The sequence below is a fragment of the Notolepis coatsorum genome (assembly GCF_963971535.1).
Source record: "Notolepis coatsorum genome assembly, chromosome: 2".
Taxonomy (NCBI): domain Eukaryota; kingdom Metazoa; phylum Chordata; class Actinopteri; order Aulopiformes; family Paralepididae; genus Notolepis; species Notolepis coatsorum.
In genome coordinates, this window is record NC_140166.1 from 232,290,148 (window position 1) to 232,306,890 (window position 16,743).

General features: G+C 44.7%; 1 protein-coding gene across 1 annotated transcript in view; it reads right to left on the bottom strand.

Annotated features, from left to right (window-relative positions):
• fbxo33 (F-box protein 33) overlaps positions 1-15,990 on the bottom strand; it is a gene marked incomplete at both ends in the record, with an annotated part of 54,041 nt that extends 38,051 nt beyond the window's left edge. Inside the window, one exon of the mRNA XM_084308644.1 lies at positions 15,491-15,990. Coding sequence (XP_084164770.1) covers positions 15,491-15,990 — 500 coding nt within the window. The remainder of the gene's footprint in view (positions 1-15,490) is intronic.
• Between the last annotated feature and the right edge of the window lie 753 nt (positions 15,991-16,743).

Sequence of the window (16,743 nt, forward strand, 5' to 3'; positions counted from 1 at the left end):
TACATGTCGAGCGGTACGTTTGAACTGGGTCTGAGGGGGTATGGCAGCCTGGCACCAAGGTCTCGACCAATAGTAGAATGGAGACTATTATGGGATGTTCAGTAGGCTAGAATGGATATTCAATGCATATTGTACAAGGAATATACAAGGGATATCAGGGAATATTAGAGAATATACAAATACAATTAAATATATATATATAAATAAATATATATATTCGGTTTAATCTGGCCCTTCACAACACTAGGACTTGACTTGATTCAACAACAAAGCAGTCGGAGCAATGACAAGCCGAAAACGGTTGAAATTGTAGTTATTTGAAGTTTGGATTATTATTTCTTCACGACTGAGTTAGGCAAATTAAATTTCTTGAGACTAAAGTACCGAAAAAAGGTACCGTTGGGTACCGGTATCGATTCACAGGTACCGGTTCAAATGTGAAAGGTACCCATCCCTAATTCTTACTACATAACAGAGCTCAATGATATATTATACACATATTCGTATAACATATAGAATAGAAGTACTTTATTGTACTTTATTGATCCCGAGGGAAATTCAGCCCCACAGATCAATGAACATTCAGTTATTATACACCACACTGGTGTTGACTCAATAGTTATTATACACCACACTGGTGGTCACTCAATACAGTTATTATACACCACACTGGTGTTGACTCAATACAGTTATTATACATCACACTGGTGTTGACTCAATACAGTTATTATACACCACACTGGTGTTGACTCAATACAGTTATTATACACCTGGTGTTCACTCAATATAGTTATTATACACCACACTGGTGTTGACTCAATCACAGTGAGTGTGCGATATCTGGGTCACAATATCACTGATGACTTGTGTGATGGTGTTGATGTGCAGCGCCAGTGCTGCAGACTCTATGCACAGGCCAATATACTGGCACGGACATTTTAGATGTGTACAGACCAGGGTTCGAGATTAAGGGGGGCTTGGGGCAAAATGCCCTAGAAAATTGACCAAATGCCCTCGAAAATCAATTAAGGGGGGCAAGAAAAGCCCCCGACACTTTGCACAGATGTTTAGCCCTTAGTATGCACTAGGCCCTCAGCTCGGAACTAGGCAAAATCTGCATATGGCTCGCCGATAACAAACTATCATTACACATGGGCAAAACAGAGTCCATTCTCTTTGGTTCAAATAACAAACTCAGCAAGACCGACGGCTTCTCAGTTACAGTGGGTGACAATATTGTCACAAGGAAAGATGAAATTACATACCTGGGTTCCATCCTAGAGGCTAATCTTTCCGGTGACAAAATGGCATCCAATGTAATAAAAAAAGGCAACCAACGAACTCGATTCCTGTACCGGATCTCCTCTCTGGTGAACAAGAATACCCTGAAGACTCTGGCAGGAGCACTCATTCAAGGGTACTACGACTATGCTTGCACCTCATGGTACCAAAGCACCTCAAAGGCACTAAAAACAAAATTACAAACATCTCAAAACTAACTGTTCAGACTACTGCTTGACCTGACTCCTAGAACCCACCTCACCCCTGCCAACTTTGACAACCTAGGATAGCTTAGAGTAGACGACAGAGTACAGCAACTTGCAATGGGCCTGGTCTACAATATACACTACACGACCAAGGTACCCATGTACATGTCAAAATACTTCCCAAAGGTCAGTGAATACCATGATCACAACACCAGAGGGAGCTCCACAAATCATGTTAAACCGAGATTCGGCTCAAACAAGGGACTAAACACGTTTCGCAATTATGCCACATCAATGTGGAACGCCCTACCCAAAGCTGTAAAGGAATGTGAATCACTACCCACTTTCAAAAACACTCAAAGAACACCTACGGGAGACTGCAATTCGAAACTGGCCCCTACAAATGTCCTAACCCAGTTGTACAGTAAATTACCAAGTATGGCTTTGTCAGTAACTGGAGCTAGGTAGCCAGCAGGCTGAATGCTCCAGACGCTGGTTGAAGTGGAGCTAGGTAGCCAGCAGGCTAAATGCTCCCGACGCTGGTTGAAGTGGAGCTAGGTAGCCAGCAGGCTAAATGCTCCCGACGCTGGTTGAAGTGGAGCTAGGTAGCCAGCAGGCTAAATGCTCCAGACGCTGGTTGAAGTGGAGCTAGGTAACCAGTAGGCCTGGGCGGTATGACGGTATTACGGTATACCGGGGTATTTCGAAATACCGACGGTATTGAAAATCAATACAGTCTAAACGGAGTTTTGTTGTAGTGCACACACGCGCCAGCAGAGGGCGAGACTAGTCCTCACTAGTGGGGCGAGCCATGCAGAGCTGGTTGTCTCTACACACAGGAGGAGGAGGAGGAGGAGGAGGAGGAGGAGGAGGGGAACCCCGCTTCAGTGAGTGAAATTAAATGAGACACGCTTACCGTTGCTGGTGCTGCGGGCTAACTGGCTATTCTGAGAGCTAACTGTAGTGTTGTGTATGATCACAACGGTGTTCACGCTTTACGGTAATGTTGCGACAGTGCTGTGAAAATACCGTAAAGCGTTGTGACGATAGTGTGTGTTGTTGTTGTGTGTAGGATGCTGCGGGCTAACTGCTACCATTCTGAGAGCTTAACGTTAGCACTCGATGCTGCGGGAGGACTGCTACCATTCTGAGAGCTTAACGTTAGCACTCGATGCTGCGGGCTAACTGCTACCATTCTGAGAGCTTAACGTTAGCACTCGATGCTGCGGGCTAACTGCTACCATTCTGAGAGCTTAACGTTAGCACTCGATGCTGCGGGCTAACTGCTACCATTCTGAGAGCTTAACGTTAGCACTCGATGCTGCGGGCTAACTGCTACCATTCTGAGAGCTTAACGTTAGCACTCGATGCTGCGGGAGGACTGCTACCATTCTGAGAGCTTAACCTTAGCACTCGATGCTGCGGGAGGACTGCTACCATTCTGAGAGCTTAACATTAGCACTCGATGCTGCGGGAGGACTGCTACCATTCTGAGAGCTTAACGTTAGCACTCGATGCTGCGGGAGGACTGCTACCATTCTGAGAGCTTAACGTTAGCACTCGATGCTGCGGGAGGACTGCTACCATTCTGAGAGCTTAACGTTAGCACTCGATGCTGCGGGAGGACTGCTACCATTCTGAGAGCTTAACGTTAGCACTCGATGCTGCGGGAGGACTGCTACCATTCTGAGAGCTTAACGTTAGCACTCGATGCTGCGGGAGGACTGCTACCATTCTGAGAGCTTAACGTTAGCACTCGATGCTGCGGGAGGACTGCTACCATTCTGAGAGCTTAACGTTAGCACTCGATGCTGCGGGCTAACTGCTACCATTCTGAGAGCTTAACATTAGCACTCGATGCTGCGGGCTAACTGCTACCATTCTGAGAGCTTAACGTTAGCACTCGATGCTGCGGGCGAACTGCTACCATTCTGAGAGCTTAACGTTAGCACTCGATGCTGCGGGCGAACTGCTACCATTCTGAGAGCTTAACGTTAGCACTCGATGCTGGGGGCTAACTGCTACCATTCTGAGAGCTTAACGTTAGCACTCGATGCTGCGGGAGGACTGCTACCATTCTGAGAGCTCAACGTTAGCACTCGATGCTGCGGGCGAACTGCTACCATTATGAGAGCTTAACCTTAGCACTCGATGCTGCGGGAGGACTGCTACCATTCTGAGAGCTTAACGTTAGCACTCGATGCTGCGGGAGGACTGCTACCATTCTGAGAGCTTAACGTTAGCACTCGATGCTGCGGGCTAACTGCTACCATTCTGAGAGCTTAACGTTAGCACTGGATGCTGCGGGCGAACTGCTACCATTCTGAGAGCTTAACGTTAGCACTCGATGCTGCGGGCGAACTGCTACCATTATGAGATCTTAACGTTAGTACTAGGAGGCTGCGGGCGAACTGGCCAGACATTGCATATCTTGTATGTCATAAATGTAACAGTACTGTATGTCATGTATGTCATAAATGTTGTCATTATGAATTGAAAATGGGGGTCCCTGATGTAAACAAGATGAAACTAAGTCTTTCTCCGGTCTGCAATTACTTAACAATTGTGTGTATTGAGCTGTACTGTACCCATTCTGCAATCTGTTAGTTTTCAATCAATCAAGTAGTTACATGATCCTAAAAATGTGACAAAAAAATGGCTATTTCCACTGTTGTGACGACCAAAGTGTGTAGACAGCTGCATTTTAGCCAGCATGTTTTTTTATTTACAAAATGCAACTGTACAAAAAGAAACGTTCAGTGAAGAGAGAGAGAGAGAAGAAAAAGGTGATTATAGTCACCTGGCCTTTTAACAACTTAAAACATCTAAATGTAATTGTATGGCACAAAGGCTTTAGTAGGCTACCGACTGTAGGCCGCAGCCCAATCAAACCTCAAACAAACAGCGTATGACTTCCTCTACAGAAGCGAGTGCTGAGATGGTCTGAACACGGTGCAGGTGGGTGAACAGTAAACCTTCGTGTTCCTTAACCCTTTCACTGCAACAACAACACATGAAGTTAACCTTTCACTGCCATACGACAAAGGGTTAACCATTTCACTACCACACTACAGAAGGTTAACCTTTCACTACCACACTACAGAAGATTAACCATTTCACTACCACACTACAGAAGGTTAACCCTTTCACTACCACACTACAGAAGGTTAACCCTTTCACTACCACACTACAGAAGATTAACCATTCACTGCCATACGACAAAGGGTTAACCATTTCACTACCACACTACAGAAGGTTAAGTACCTTTCACTATCACACTACATAAGGTTAACCTTTCACTACCACACTACATAAGGTTAACCTTTCACTACCACACTACAGAAGGTTAACCTTTCACTGCCATACGACAGAAGGTTAACCTTTCACTACCACACTACAGAAGGTTAACCTTTCACTACCACACTACAGAAGGTTAACCTTTCACTACCACACTACAGAAGGTTAACCTTTCACTACCACACTACAGAAGGTTAACCTTTCACTACCACACTACAGACGGTTAACCCTTTCACTACCACACTACAGAAGGTTAACCCTTTCACTACCACACTACAGACGGTTAACCTTTCACTACCACACTACAGAAGGTTAACCCTTTCACTACCACACTACAGAAGGTTAACCTTTCACTACCACACTACAGAAGGTTAACCTTTCACTACCACACTACAGACGGTTAACCTTTCACTACCACACTACAGAAGGTTAACCCTTTCACTACCACACTACAGAAGGTTAACCTTTCACTACCACACTACAGAAGGTTAACCCTTTCACTACAAAAGGTTAACCTTTCACTACCACACTACAGAAGGTTAACCCTTTCACTACCACACTACAGACGGTTAACCTTTCACTACCACACTACAGAAGGTTAACCCTTTCACTACCACACTACAGAAGGTTAACCTTTCACTACCACACTACAGAAGGTTAACCCTTTCACTACAAAAGGTTAACCTTTCACTACCACACTACAGAAGGTTAACCCTTTCACTATCACACTACATAAGGTTAACCCTTTCACTATCACACTACATAAGGTTAACCTTTCACTACCACACTACAGAAGGTTAACCCTTTCACTGCCACACTACAGAAGGTTAACCTTTCACTACCACACTACAGAAGGTTAACCTTTCACTACCACACTACAGAAGGTTAACCCGTTCACTATCACACTACATAAGGTTAACCCTTTCACTACCACACTACATAAGGTTAACCCTTTCACTATCACACTACATAAGGTTAACCTTTCACTACCACTACAGAAGGTTAACCCTTTCACTACCACACTACAGAAGGTTAACCTTTCACTATCACACTACATAAGGTTAACCCTTTCACTACCACACTACATAAGGTTAACCCTTTCACTATCACACTACATAAGGTTAACCTTTCACTACCACTACAGAAGGTTAACCCTTTCACTACCACTACAGAAGGTTAACCCTTTCACTGCCACACTACAGTAGGTTAACCTTTCACTACCACACTACAGAAGGTTAACCTTTCACTACCACACTACAGAAGGTTAACCCTTTCACTACCACACTACAGAAGGTTAACCCTTTACTACCACACTACAGAAGGTTAACCCTTCACTACCACACTACAGAAGGTTAACCTTTCACTACCACACTACAGAAGGTTAACCTTTCACTACCACACTACAGAAGGTTAACCCTTTCACTACCACACTACAGAAGGTTAACCCTTCACTACCACACTACAGAAGGTTAACCTTTCACTACCACACTACAGAAGGTTAACCCTTTCACTACCACACTACAGAAGGTTAACCCTTTACTACCACACTACAGAAGGTTAACCCTTCACTACCACACTACAGAAGGTTAACCTTTCACTACCACACTACAGAAGGTTAACCTTTCACTACCACACTACAGAAGGTTAACCCTTTACTACCACACTACAGAAGGTTAACCCTTTACTATCACACTACAGAACCTAGGGCTGGGCGATATGGCCTAAATATGATATCACGATATTTTCTGACCTTTCGGCGATACACGATACACATCACAATGTTTTTCTTTTTTTCCCCAAACAATTCATTATGAGGCTTACCAAGACAGTATTTGAGTTTGCAAGCTAACATTAAAGACAAAATAAAATACCCATGCATTTAGCATTTTTATATTATATATTAGATTTAGATTATTGGATTATTAGATTATATATTGCATATATTTAGCAATGAGATATTATATGATTTAGATATGAAATATGATGAATTGAAAATGGGGGACCCTGATGTAAACAAGACGAAAGTCTTTCTCTGGTCTGCATCCCCTTAACAATTGTGTGTATTGAGCTGTACTGTACCCATTCTGCAATATGTTAATAAAGTTTTAAATCAATCAATCAATCAATCAATCAATAGCATTTTAATGAAACTACTGTATATTTGTATGTCTCTAAATGTTTTGATGAATTGAAAATGGAGGACCCTTATGTAAAAAAGCCAAAAGTCTTTTTCTGCTCTTCATCCTCCAGTCCACTGTTGTTGTATTGAGCTGTACTGTATTGTACCCATTCTGCAATCTGTTAATAAAGTTTTCATTCATTCAATCGTTCAGCCGGCAACAGAATAATTTTGATTGACAGTCGAGTCTGCCAATTACGTCACACTGCTTGCACCCGCCCTGCTGTTCTTAGCACCAATCGGCAAGCGTGTATTCGTTTTTTACTTCCAGAATATCCTCCATTGATTTTGACGAGAGCTCAACAACAACAACAACGTTAGCTCCCCGCGGCCGAAGAGTAGATTACTAGGGTTAGGGTTAGGGTTATCAACGTTAGCTCCCCGCGGCCGAAGAGTAGATTACTAGGGTTAGGGTTAGGGTTATCAACGTTAGCTCCCCGCGGCCGAAGAGTAGATTACTAGGGTTAGGGTTAGGGTTATCAACGTTAGCTCCCCGCGGCCGAAGAGTAGATTACTAGGGTTAGGGTTAGGGTTATCAACGTTAGCTCCCCGCGGCCGAAGAGTAGATTACTAGGGTTAGGGTTAGGGTTATCAACGTTAGCTCCCCGCGGCCGAAGAGTAGATTACTAGGGTTAGGGTTAGGGTTATCAACGTTAGCTCCCCGCGGCCGAAGAGTAGATTACTAGGGTTAGGGTTAGGGTTATCAACGTTAGCTCCCCGCGGCTGAAGAGTAGATTACTAGGGTTAGGGTTAGGGTTATCAACGTTAGCTCCCCGCGGCTGAAGAGTAGATTACTAGGGTTAGGGTTAGGGTTATCAACGTTAGCTCCCCGCGGCCGAAGAGTAGATTACTAGGGTTAGGGTTAGGGTTATCAACGTTAGCTCCCCGCGGCTGAAGAGTAGATTACTAGGGTTAGGGTTAGGGTTATCAACGTTAGCTCCCCGCGGCCGAAGAGTAGATTACTAGGGTTAGGGTTAGGGTTATCAACGTTAGCTCCCCGCGGCTGAAGAGTAGATTACTAGGGTTAGGGTTAGGGTTATCAACGTTAGCTCCCCGCGGCTGAAGAGTAGATTACTAGGGTTAGGGTTAGGGTTATCAACGTTAGCTCCCCGCGGCCGAAGAGTAGATTACTAGGGTTAGGGTTAGGGTTATCAACGTTAGCTCCCCGCGGCTGAAGAGTAGATTACTAGGGTTAGGGTTAGGGTTATCAACGTTAGCTCCCCGCGGCCGAAGAGTAGATTACTAGGGTTAGGGTTAGGGTTATCAACGTTAGCTCCCCGCGGCTGAAGAGTAGATTACTAGGGTTAGGGTTAGGGTTATCAACGTTAGCTCCCCGCGGCTGAAGAGTAGATTACTAGGGTTAGGGTTAGGGTTATCAACGTTAGCTCCCCGCGGCCGAAGAGTAGATTACTAGCGCTCCGCAGATGACTAAACGAGGCATAATGATTTTACTGCAACAAATGTTATAATAAAAGCCTTTCCATACATCTGTCTGATTGAAAACTTTATTAACAGACCGCAGAATGGGCACAACTCAGCACGGGCTGAGATATAGTAATGCTTGCTATCTATCTAGGTCGACCTCGGACGTTGCTATGTTCGGGTAAATACGCTGATGTTATTGAACGTGTAACTATATAACGTTAATGCCACAAAACGAATGCCTTTGTTAATCATAAGTAGTAACTTTGATGCAGTAGTGTGTGTGGGGCGGCGTTGTTCAAAAGTTTGAACGGGTGTAGACCAGCTTGACGAGACACAATCCTCTTGGGCAAAACATCACGATATCCACGATACGTTAAAAAAGTGTATCGTTAATGAACTGTACCCGATATTTATATAATATCGTCATATCGCCCAGCCCTAACAGAACCGTCTGTGGTGTGATATTAAATGGTTAACCTTCTGTAGTGAGTGTGGCAGTGAAAGGGTTAACCCTACAGCAGCAATGAAGGTGTAAAAAAGTGTGATGTGGCCAGATCTCTGTGTGTGTGTGTGTGTGTGTGTGTGTGTGTGTGTGTGTGTGTGTGTGTGTGTGTGTGTGTGTGTGTGTGAGTGTGTGTGTGTGTGTGTGTGTGTGTGAGTGTGTGTCTGTGTGTGTGTGTGTGTGTGTGTGTGTGTGTGTGTGTGTGTGTGTGTGTGTGTGTGTGTCTGTGTGTGTGTGTGTGTGTGTGTGTGTGTCTGTGTGTGTGTGTGTCTGTGTGTGTGTGTGTGTGTGTGTGTGTGTGTCTGTGTGTGTGTGTCTGTGTGTGTGTGAGTGTGTGTGTGGTTGCTGATATCAGCAGCTCTCAGCACCCAGCTCTCTCTTAGCCGTCACCAGTGCTGCTGCTGCATTGTTGTTGTTGATGCTCGTCTGAAACCACCAATGCAACACAGAACACAGCAGGCCTGGTTCGTACAAAGGAACGCCACTGACTTTACAAAAACAGAAACGCACAGCAGCTTCCAGAATCCATATTTGCAGACAGTTTACAGGAGGAAACGTTGCCATGGGAGGTTAGCTCCACTGCAGAGACATGACCTGCTGCCTGCCTGGTTACGTAACCAAGGGTTTGTTTAGAGCTAACGTTAGCCTGCTGGCTGCATCTCCACCAACCATTATGACAACTCACATTTTAACATCACGCGGGTTCTTTCAGAAAAAAAGCTATATAGAGTTTATAATGTGCTTTGTTTTCCCATTCAATATATTATTGTGATATTATGGGAGGTGTGTTCACAGAAATGCCCGTTTTCCTTTAGGATGAACTATAACTGGTTGTAGTGTTGTTAGCTCATGTTAGCTCATGTTCCAGACTGAGTTTTAATAATCATACATTCTTTTCGTAACTGAGGGGCAATTCCATGCAAATGTCAACCTCACCATGGAAAAATTTAAATAACATGATCATAACCAAACCAATTTCAAATGTATCATCAAGGTCTATATTTTGAAGTACAAAATAGATTTGATCGTAATATTTATGAGAATGCATGTTTTTTCACACTACAGGAGGAGACACAATGATGTAAAAATGTATTTTTCGATTAACCTAATTGTATGACTTTCTGAATGGCCAGAATGGCAAAAAAATAAACAGATATTTTTCTAACCTCACCTTTGGTCATGAAGGGCTGTTGTATCAATATGTGAATCAATTATGTACTTTGTGTCTTTCCATTGGCAGGTGAAGCATGCTGTTATAATGCCCCTCTATGGGACAGCGAATGTAACATCCATAACGTTTTCCAGGAAAAGTAGTCATAAAACATGCATCTGGAATGCAATGTCAACCAAACTTCCTAAGCAAAGCTAACTTTTATAAAGATGACATATTAGCAACAATTAGTCATTCTGGTTTTATTTTTTGTATTATTTACAAGTGTTATAGATGTTACCGTTATGGATGTTACATTGCAAGTGACGGATGTTACATTGTGAATGTGTGTTGTTAAGTCCGATTATGACCCCTTTGTTTGAAGTATAATTTACACATTTTAGTTACACTTAGAGATAAAGATGAGCCTGCAATAAGAAATGTTTTGACCTTTTGGATTTTGAGATAAGTGACAAAATACACAGCGTTATGGATGTTATGGAAATTGACAAGCTTTTCGGACTCACTGAACACATGATGAAAACTCTGTGAATATCTTTTTCAACGAATAACATGTTGTTTACTATCACTTTGTAGGGAAGGGTTTGAGGTACCCAAAAAGCACATTCAGGAAAACCTGGCATTTCCTCTCAAGGAATTAATCACAAAAAAGTGCCGTTATGGATGTTACATTTTTGCGTTATGGATGTTACACGTCTGAAATAGACAAAAGACACTATCAAAAATGTGTGTTGTTAAGTCTGATTATGACCCCTTTGTTTGATTTAAATCAGAAGTATTTTATGACTCCTTGTTTGATTAAAATCCAACATATTTCCAGACACAACTTTTTCACACATTGTTGGTCTAGGCAGAGCAGTGTCCACGTTAGTAGTGCTCCCTTACTTTCTCTGGAGCCCAGGGTTGGAACAAGCTGCCTCTCCCCATCAAGCAGAGCTGGAGCCTCCACAGCTTCAAGAGAAGCGTCAGGAAGTGGCTCATGGACAGAATAGAGGAATAGCCCCCTATAGTTTGAATGGGTTTCCAACCAGTTTTTAGTTATTGTGGGGTATACAATTTTAGCGATAGGTTAGTCTTATAATGTTTTAAATGTATGTGTTTTGTGTTATTGTCGTGTTTTAAATGTATGCCTAACAGCCCTGGGACCATGACGGAAATAAGGGTTTTACTCTCTCATGTTATCCTTTGGATCCTTGTTGTGTGTTTTTAATCCATCAATAAAATCAATCAATCAATCAATCAATCAATACTGCTGTCGGCCATCTCCCCCTCGCGTCTGCTCAGCCTACATGTGTATTTGTTATTGTTTTGCTGAGTATCGTGACAAGAATCCCACCCCAAAAAACACAGAAACCCCAAATGAAACCAAACAGAAAGTAAATGAGTATTATTCCAGGGACGACATTTCAAGACGGATGAAGGATGCAGTGACCATAAGAGAAGGGGTCAAGCAGAGGGTTCAGAAACGCCACATGTCCATGTCCAGGGGAGGAAACTAACTTTTTGGCTTACCAGCCAACTGGCGGGTATCTGATTTTTTTTACCAGCCAAATAGATTTTTTACCAGACAAAAAAAATCGCTAATTGTGATAATTACTTCTTTGTACGTCTTCGTCTAAATTGATTTTCAATCATAGTAAATTAATCACACTGTCTCTACTCTAAATATTACATCATTAAATCACATATTAACATGAAAGAGGGAACTATTCTGGACTGGGTTGGGCTGAACTGGGCAGTGAAAGATGCTGGGTTGGGCTGGTCTAGGTTATACTGAATGATGAATTGAAAATGAATTGAAAATGGGGGACCCTGATGTAAACAAGACGAAAGTCTTTCTCTGGTCTGCATCCCCTTAACAATTGCATGTATTGAGCCGTACTGTACTGTACCCATTCTGCAATCTGTTAAATAAAGTTTTCATTCATCACAGCTCAACTACTAGGAATGTGTGTCTGACTCTTAAGTGCAGGAAATATTCATCAGAAAGGGGGGACATGATGGAGGGAATGGAAAGAGCAGGTTTGACAGGAGCAGGGTTGAAGGGATTGATTGATTGAAAAGTTTCTTAACAGATTGCAGAATGGGTACAGTACAGTTCAATACATACAATTGTTAAGGGGATGCAGACCAGAGAAAGACTTTCGTCTTGTTTACATCAGGGTCCCCCATTTTTAATTCATCATAACATATTGGAGTGTGGAGGAAGTGGACAAGGCATTAAGCAAACAGGACTGAAATGGGGGACCCTGATGTAAACAAGACTAAAGTCCTTCTCTGGTCTGCATCCCCTTAACAATTGTGTGTATTGAGCTGTACTGTATTGTACCCATTCTGCAATCTGTTAATAAAGTTTTCAATCAATCAATCAATACTGGGTTGGGCAGTGAAAGAACCAAGCATTTCACTGTAATGTAATAGCTAAATAAAACAACTTGAACTTGACTTGTTACATTTGCACTCTGGTTGTATGCCAAATGTATTCTGGTTGTACTGTACTTGTGCTGTAAGATGACAATACATTGGAACCGAATCGACAACGCTAGGGGTTCAGCAGGTGTGTTCTGAATGCCAAATATGACAACATCACCGTTGTGAAGGGCATATGGGCGAGTGGTGATATGCTGGGAAACCCGGTAATAATAAAATGTCACTCGGCTGCATTTAAGCAAAGCCGCTCAGTATAGTCGTCCACTATGTTGAATGCGCGTTATGGTAGCTTGTTACATGCTAGGTAGCTAGCCGGCTAATGCTGGTTGACTGTCATTCTCATCCGACTCGAAGGAGACGCGTCGCGTGCTGTTGTTCGCCCCCATGTCAGACCGCACCGATATCCGAAAGCGACGACTCTACATGCAATTATTTTCATCCACTCATGTGTTTTTGTAAGTTTGTCTACGTTGTCAAGCCGGCTGCCGGTGGCAGGAGTTAGTAGGTCTGCGCGCAGTGGTATGTCCACTTCCCCTAGATGGGCGTCATCTTCTAGAAAACGAGTGTTCATTGGAGGAGCTTAGAGCGCATCTGTACAACGATGATGTTCATTGGTTATGGTCTGATTATTATGTGGCGCAAATGGGAGGAATCAAGGGGGGAGTCAGAGTTCGGTTTGTGTCAGTGAGCGAATCAGCAGATTGCAGAATGATTTTTTTGTTTTGTTTTGTAATTACTAGTACTCGCCAGACTGGCGAGTGCTCTTCATGAATTACTCGCCAAACGTAAAAAATACTCGCAATTGGCGAGTAAAGTGGCCTAATTTCCTCCCCTGTCCATGTCCCTTATGGAGGCTTACCGCTGCACTTCCAACCAAAGAGGACAAGTCCTGGGTCAGTTTTGATCAGATTCGTGAACACCTCAATCCTCACATGGATAACAGAGGGAGATACCATTTATCTGAACCAGTCCAGGGTCCAGAGTGAAATGGACTTGATTTTTTATAACTTTCTTTTTCATGGTGAGGTTGACATTTTCATGGAATTGCTCCAAAACTCATTTTCTGATTTAACCGATATTAATATTGCTGTTCTCTGTATAGAAAACACGTTGTTAATCAAATAAGAGCTATTTTCCAAAAACGTTGTAATTTATTTTCAGAAGTGACTGATATGTTGAAACTATTTAAGACAAAAAAAAATGATTTTTGTGATGTCACAGTATGATGTCATAATAGGACATTCTAGAACATCTGGTTGTTTTAAAACAAAACTCATCTTCCTGTGATGTAGATTAGAAGTCATTCTGACGTGATGTGAAATAAACCTCCAGTCCAGAGAGGAACTGTGTGTCGTTCTGTGTGTGTGTTGGTTCTGTGTGTGTGTGTGTCTGTGTCTCTGCGTGTGTCTCTGTGTGTGTGTCTCTGTGTGTGTGTGTATGTGTGTGTGTCTCTCTCTCTGAGTGTGTGTGTGTGTCTCTGTGTGTCTCTCTCTCTCTGTGTGTGTGTGTGTGTGTCTGTGTGTGTGTCTCTGTGTCTCTCTGTGTGTCTCTGTGTGTGTGTGTCTCTGTGTGTGTGTGTGTGTGTGTGTGTGTGTGTGTCTCTCTCTGAGTGTGTGTGTGTGTGTCTCTGTGTGTCTCTCTCTCTGTGTGTGTGTGTGTCTGTGTGTGTGTGTGTCTCTGTGTGTCTCTGTGTGTGTCTCTCTGTGTGTGTCTCTGTGTGTGTGTCTCTGTGTGTGTGTGTGTGTGTCTCTCTCTCTGAGTGTGTGTGTGTGTCTCTCTCTGTGTGTGTGTGTGTGTGTGTGTGTGTGTGTCTCTCTCTGAGTGTGTGTGTGTGTCTCTGTGTGTCTCTCTCTCTGTGTGTGTGTGTCTCTGAGTGTGTGTGTGTCTCTGTGTGTGTCTCTGTGTGAGTGTGTGTGTCTCTGTGTGTGTGTGTCTGAGTGTGTGTGTGTCTCTCTGTGTGTGTCTCTGTGTGTGTGTCTCTCTGTGTGTGTCTCTCTCTCTCTGTGTGTGTGTCTCTCTCTCTGCGTGTGTCTCTGTGTGTGTGTGTGTGTCTCTCTGTGTGTGTCTCTCTGTGTGTGTGTGTCTCTGTGTGTGTGTCTCTGAGTTTGATTGATTGATTGAAAAGTTTATTAACAGATTGTAGAATGGGTACAGTACAGTACAGCTCAGTACATACAATTGTTAAGGGGATGCAGACCAGAGAAAGACCTTCTTCTTGTTTACATCAGGGTCCCCCATTTTCAATTCATCATAACATATATGACATACATGACATACAGATAGACAGTACTGCTACATCTATACATTTATGACATACCAGATTTACAAATACAGTACTGTTTGTGATACAAAAGTGTCCAGAAAAAGAATGTATATACATTTGGCATAGAAACTGTACATTGGAGGTCAAGGAGGTTGGGTGGGTGGGGTGGGGTTGGGTAGGGGACACACACATTTTACACTGTACATTGGAATACTGACAAAGCCTTACTTGGTGTGTGTGTGTGTGTCTCTGAGTGTGTGTCTCTCTCTGTGTGTGTCTCTCTCTCTCTCTCTCTGTGTGTCTCTGAGTGTGTCTCTCTCTGTGTGTGTGTGTCTCTCTCTCTGAGTGTGTGTGTGTGTCTCTGTCTCTCTCTCTGTGTGTCTCTCTGTGTGTCTCTGTGTGTCTCTGTGTCTCTCTCTCTCTGTGTGTCTCTCTGTGTGTCTCTCTCTCTCTCTGTGTGTGTCTCTGTCTCTCTCTCTGTGTGTCTCTCTGTGTGTCTCTGTGTCTCTCTCTCTCTGTGTGTCTCTCTGTGTGTCTCTCTCTCTCTCTGTGTGTCTCTCTCTCTCTGTGTGTGTCTCTCTGTGTGTCTCTGTGTGTGTCTCTCTCTGTGTCTCTCTGTGTGTCTCTGTGTCTCTCTCTCTCTGTGTCTCTCTGTCTCTCTCTCTGTGTGTCTCTCTGTGTGTCTCTGTGTCTCTCTGTCTCTCTCTCTGTGTGTCTCTGTGTGTCTCTCTCTCACCTGTTGCTCCGGATGCCTCTGAACACTCTCAGCACCTGCTCCAGGTAGAGGCTCATGGCGTCCCTCCACCTCTGGCTGAGCTGCGGCTCCGAGGCCGCTGGTCCCGCTGGGGGGTCAGGGGTCAGCAGCGGCCCGGGCTCAGGGGGGGTCAGCAGCGGCGGGCTCAGGCCGGGGTCAGGGGTCAGGTAGCCCTCCACCGGGTGCACCTCCAGCTGCAGCTCGCGCACGAACGAGCCGAACACCCGGAGCAGGAACTCCAGCCGCTGCGTGTTGTCCTCGGCGCCCCCCCCGGTACCGGCCCCCGGGCCCCCCCCCCCGGTGGCCCCGCGCAGCCGCAGCCGGGTCCAGAGCCGCGGGTAGAACGCGCAGTCCCGCCAGCGGCAGCACACCGCGGAGGCGCGCAGCTTGTCCCGGTCCGACAGGAAGGAGAACACGTGCACGATCAGCTCGCTGGGCAGCGCCGCGGCACCGAGACCCCCCCCGGTACCGGCCAGAGCCATGCCCCCCCCCCGGGCCCCCCGGTGCACCGACCGGACTGCTGCTGCTGCTGCTGCGGGGGACCGGAGAGGAGCGCGTGACACCGGGACGGAACCGTGTTGTTGTTGTTGTCGTTGGAGAGGAACGCGGTGATACCGGGAGAGATGGAACCGTGTTGTTGTGGTGTCTCTCTCTCTTCTCTTCCTCTCTTCCTCTCTTCGCTCTCTTCTTCTCTCTCTTCTCTTCCTCTCTTCTTCTCTTCTTCTCTCTCTTCTCTTCCTCTCTCTGTAAAATAATAAACAGCGTCTCTCCTGCTTCTCCTTCAGTAACTAGTGGACGAGACCACTCCCTGGCACAGTCAGAGGGACAAACGAGACTAAACCTTCACACTAATCACAGATATATATCACGGTTCCTCTTTGGAAACCATTCGGATTCGTTTTCATAAACGTTATTGATGAATTACCCATCGATAACTCAACGGACGTGGTCGTGTGTCTGTGGTGTCGCGGTGGCACGGCTGTGTGTCTCTCCCCCGTTCTGTGTGAAATGGTTTCTCCCGGAGCGCTGTTGTTATTTTCGCCATACCGCGGTGGGCCTCGGAGGGGCGCTGTGGCGCTGCAGCTGAGATATCCACCGAGGTCACCGCGTGAACCTTAACCTGGTGCTCTCTAGATCTCGCGAGAACCGACTGCATGATTGATTGATTGATTGATTGATTGAAAACGTTATTAACAGATTGCAGAATGGGTACAGTACAGTACAGCTCAATACAC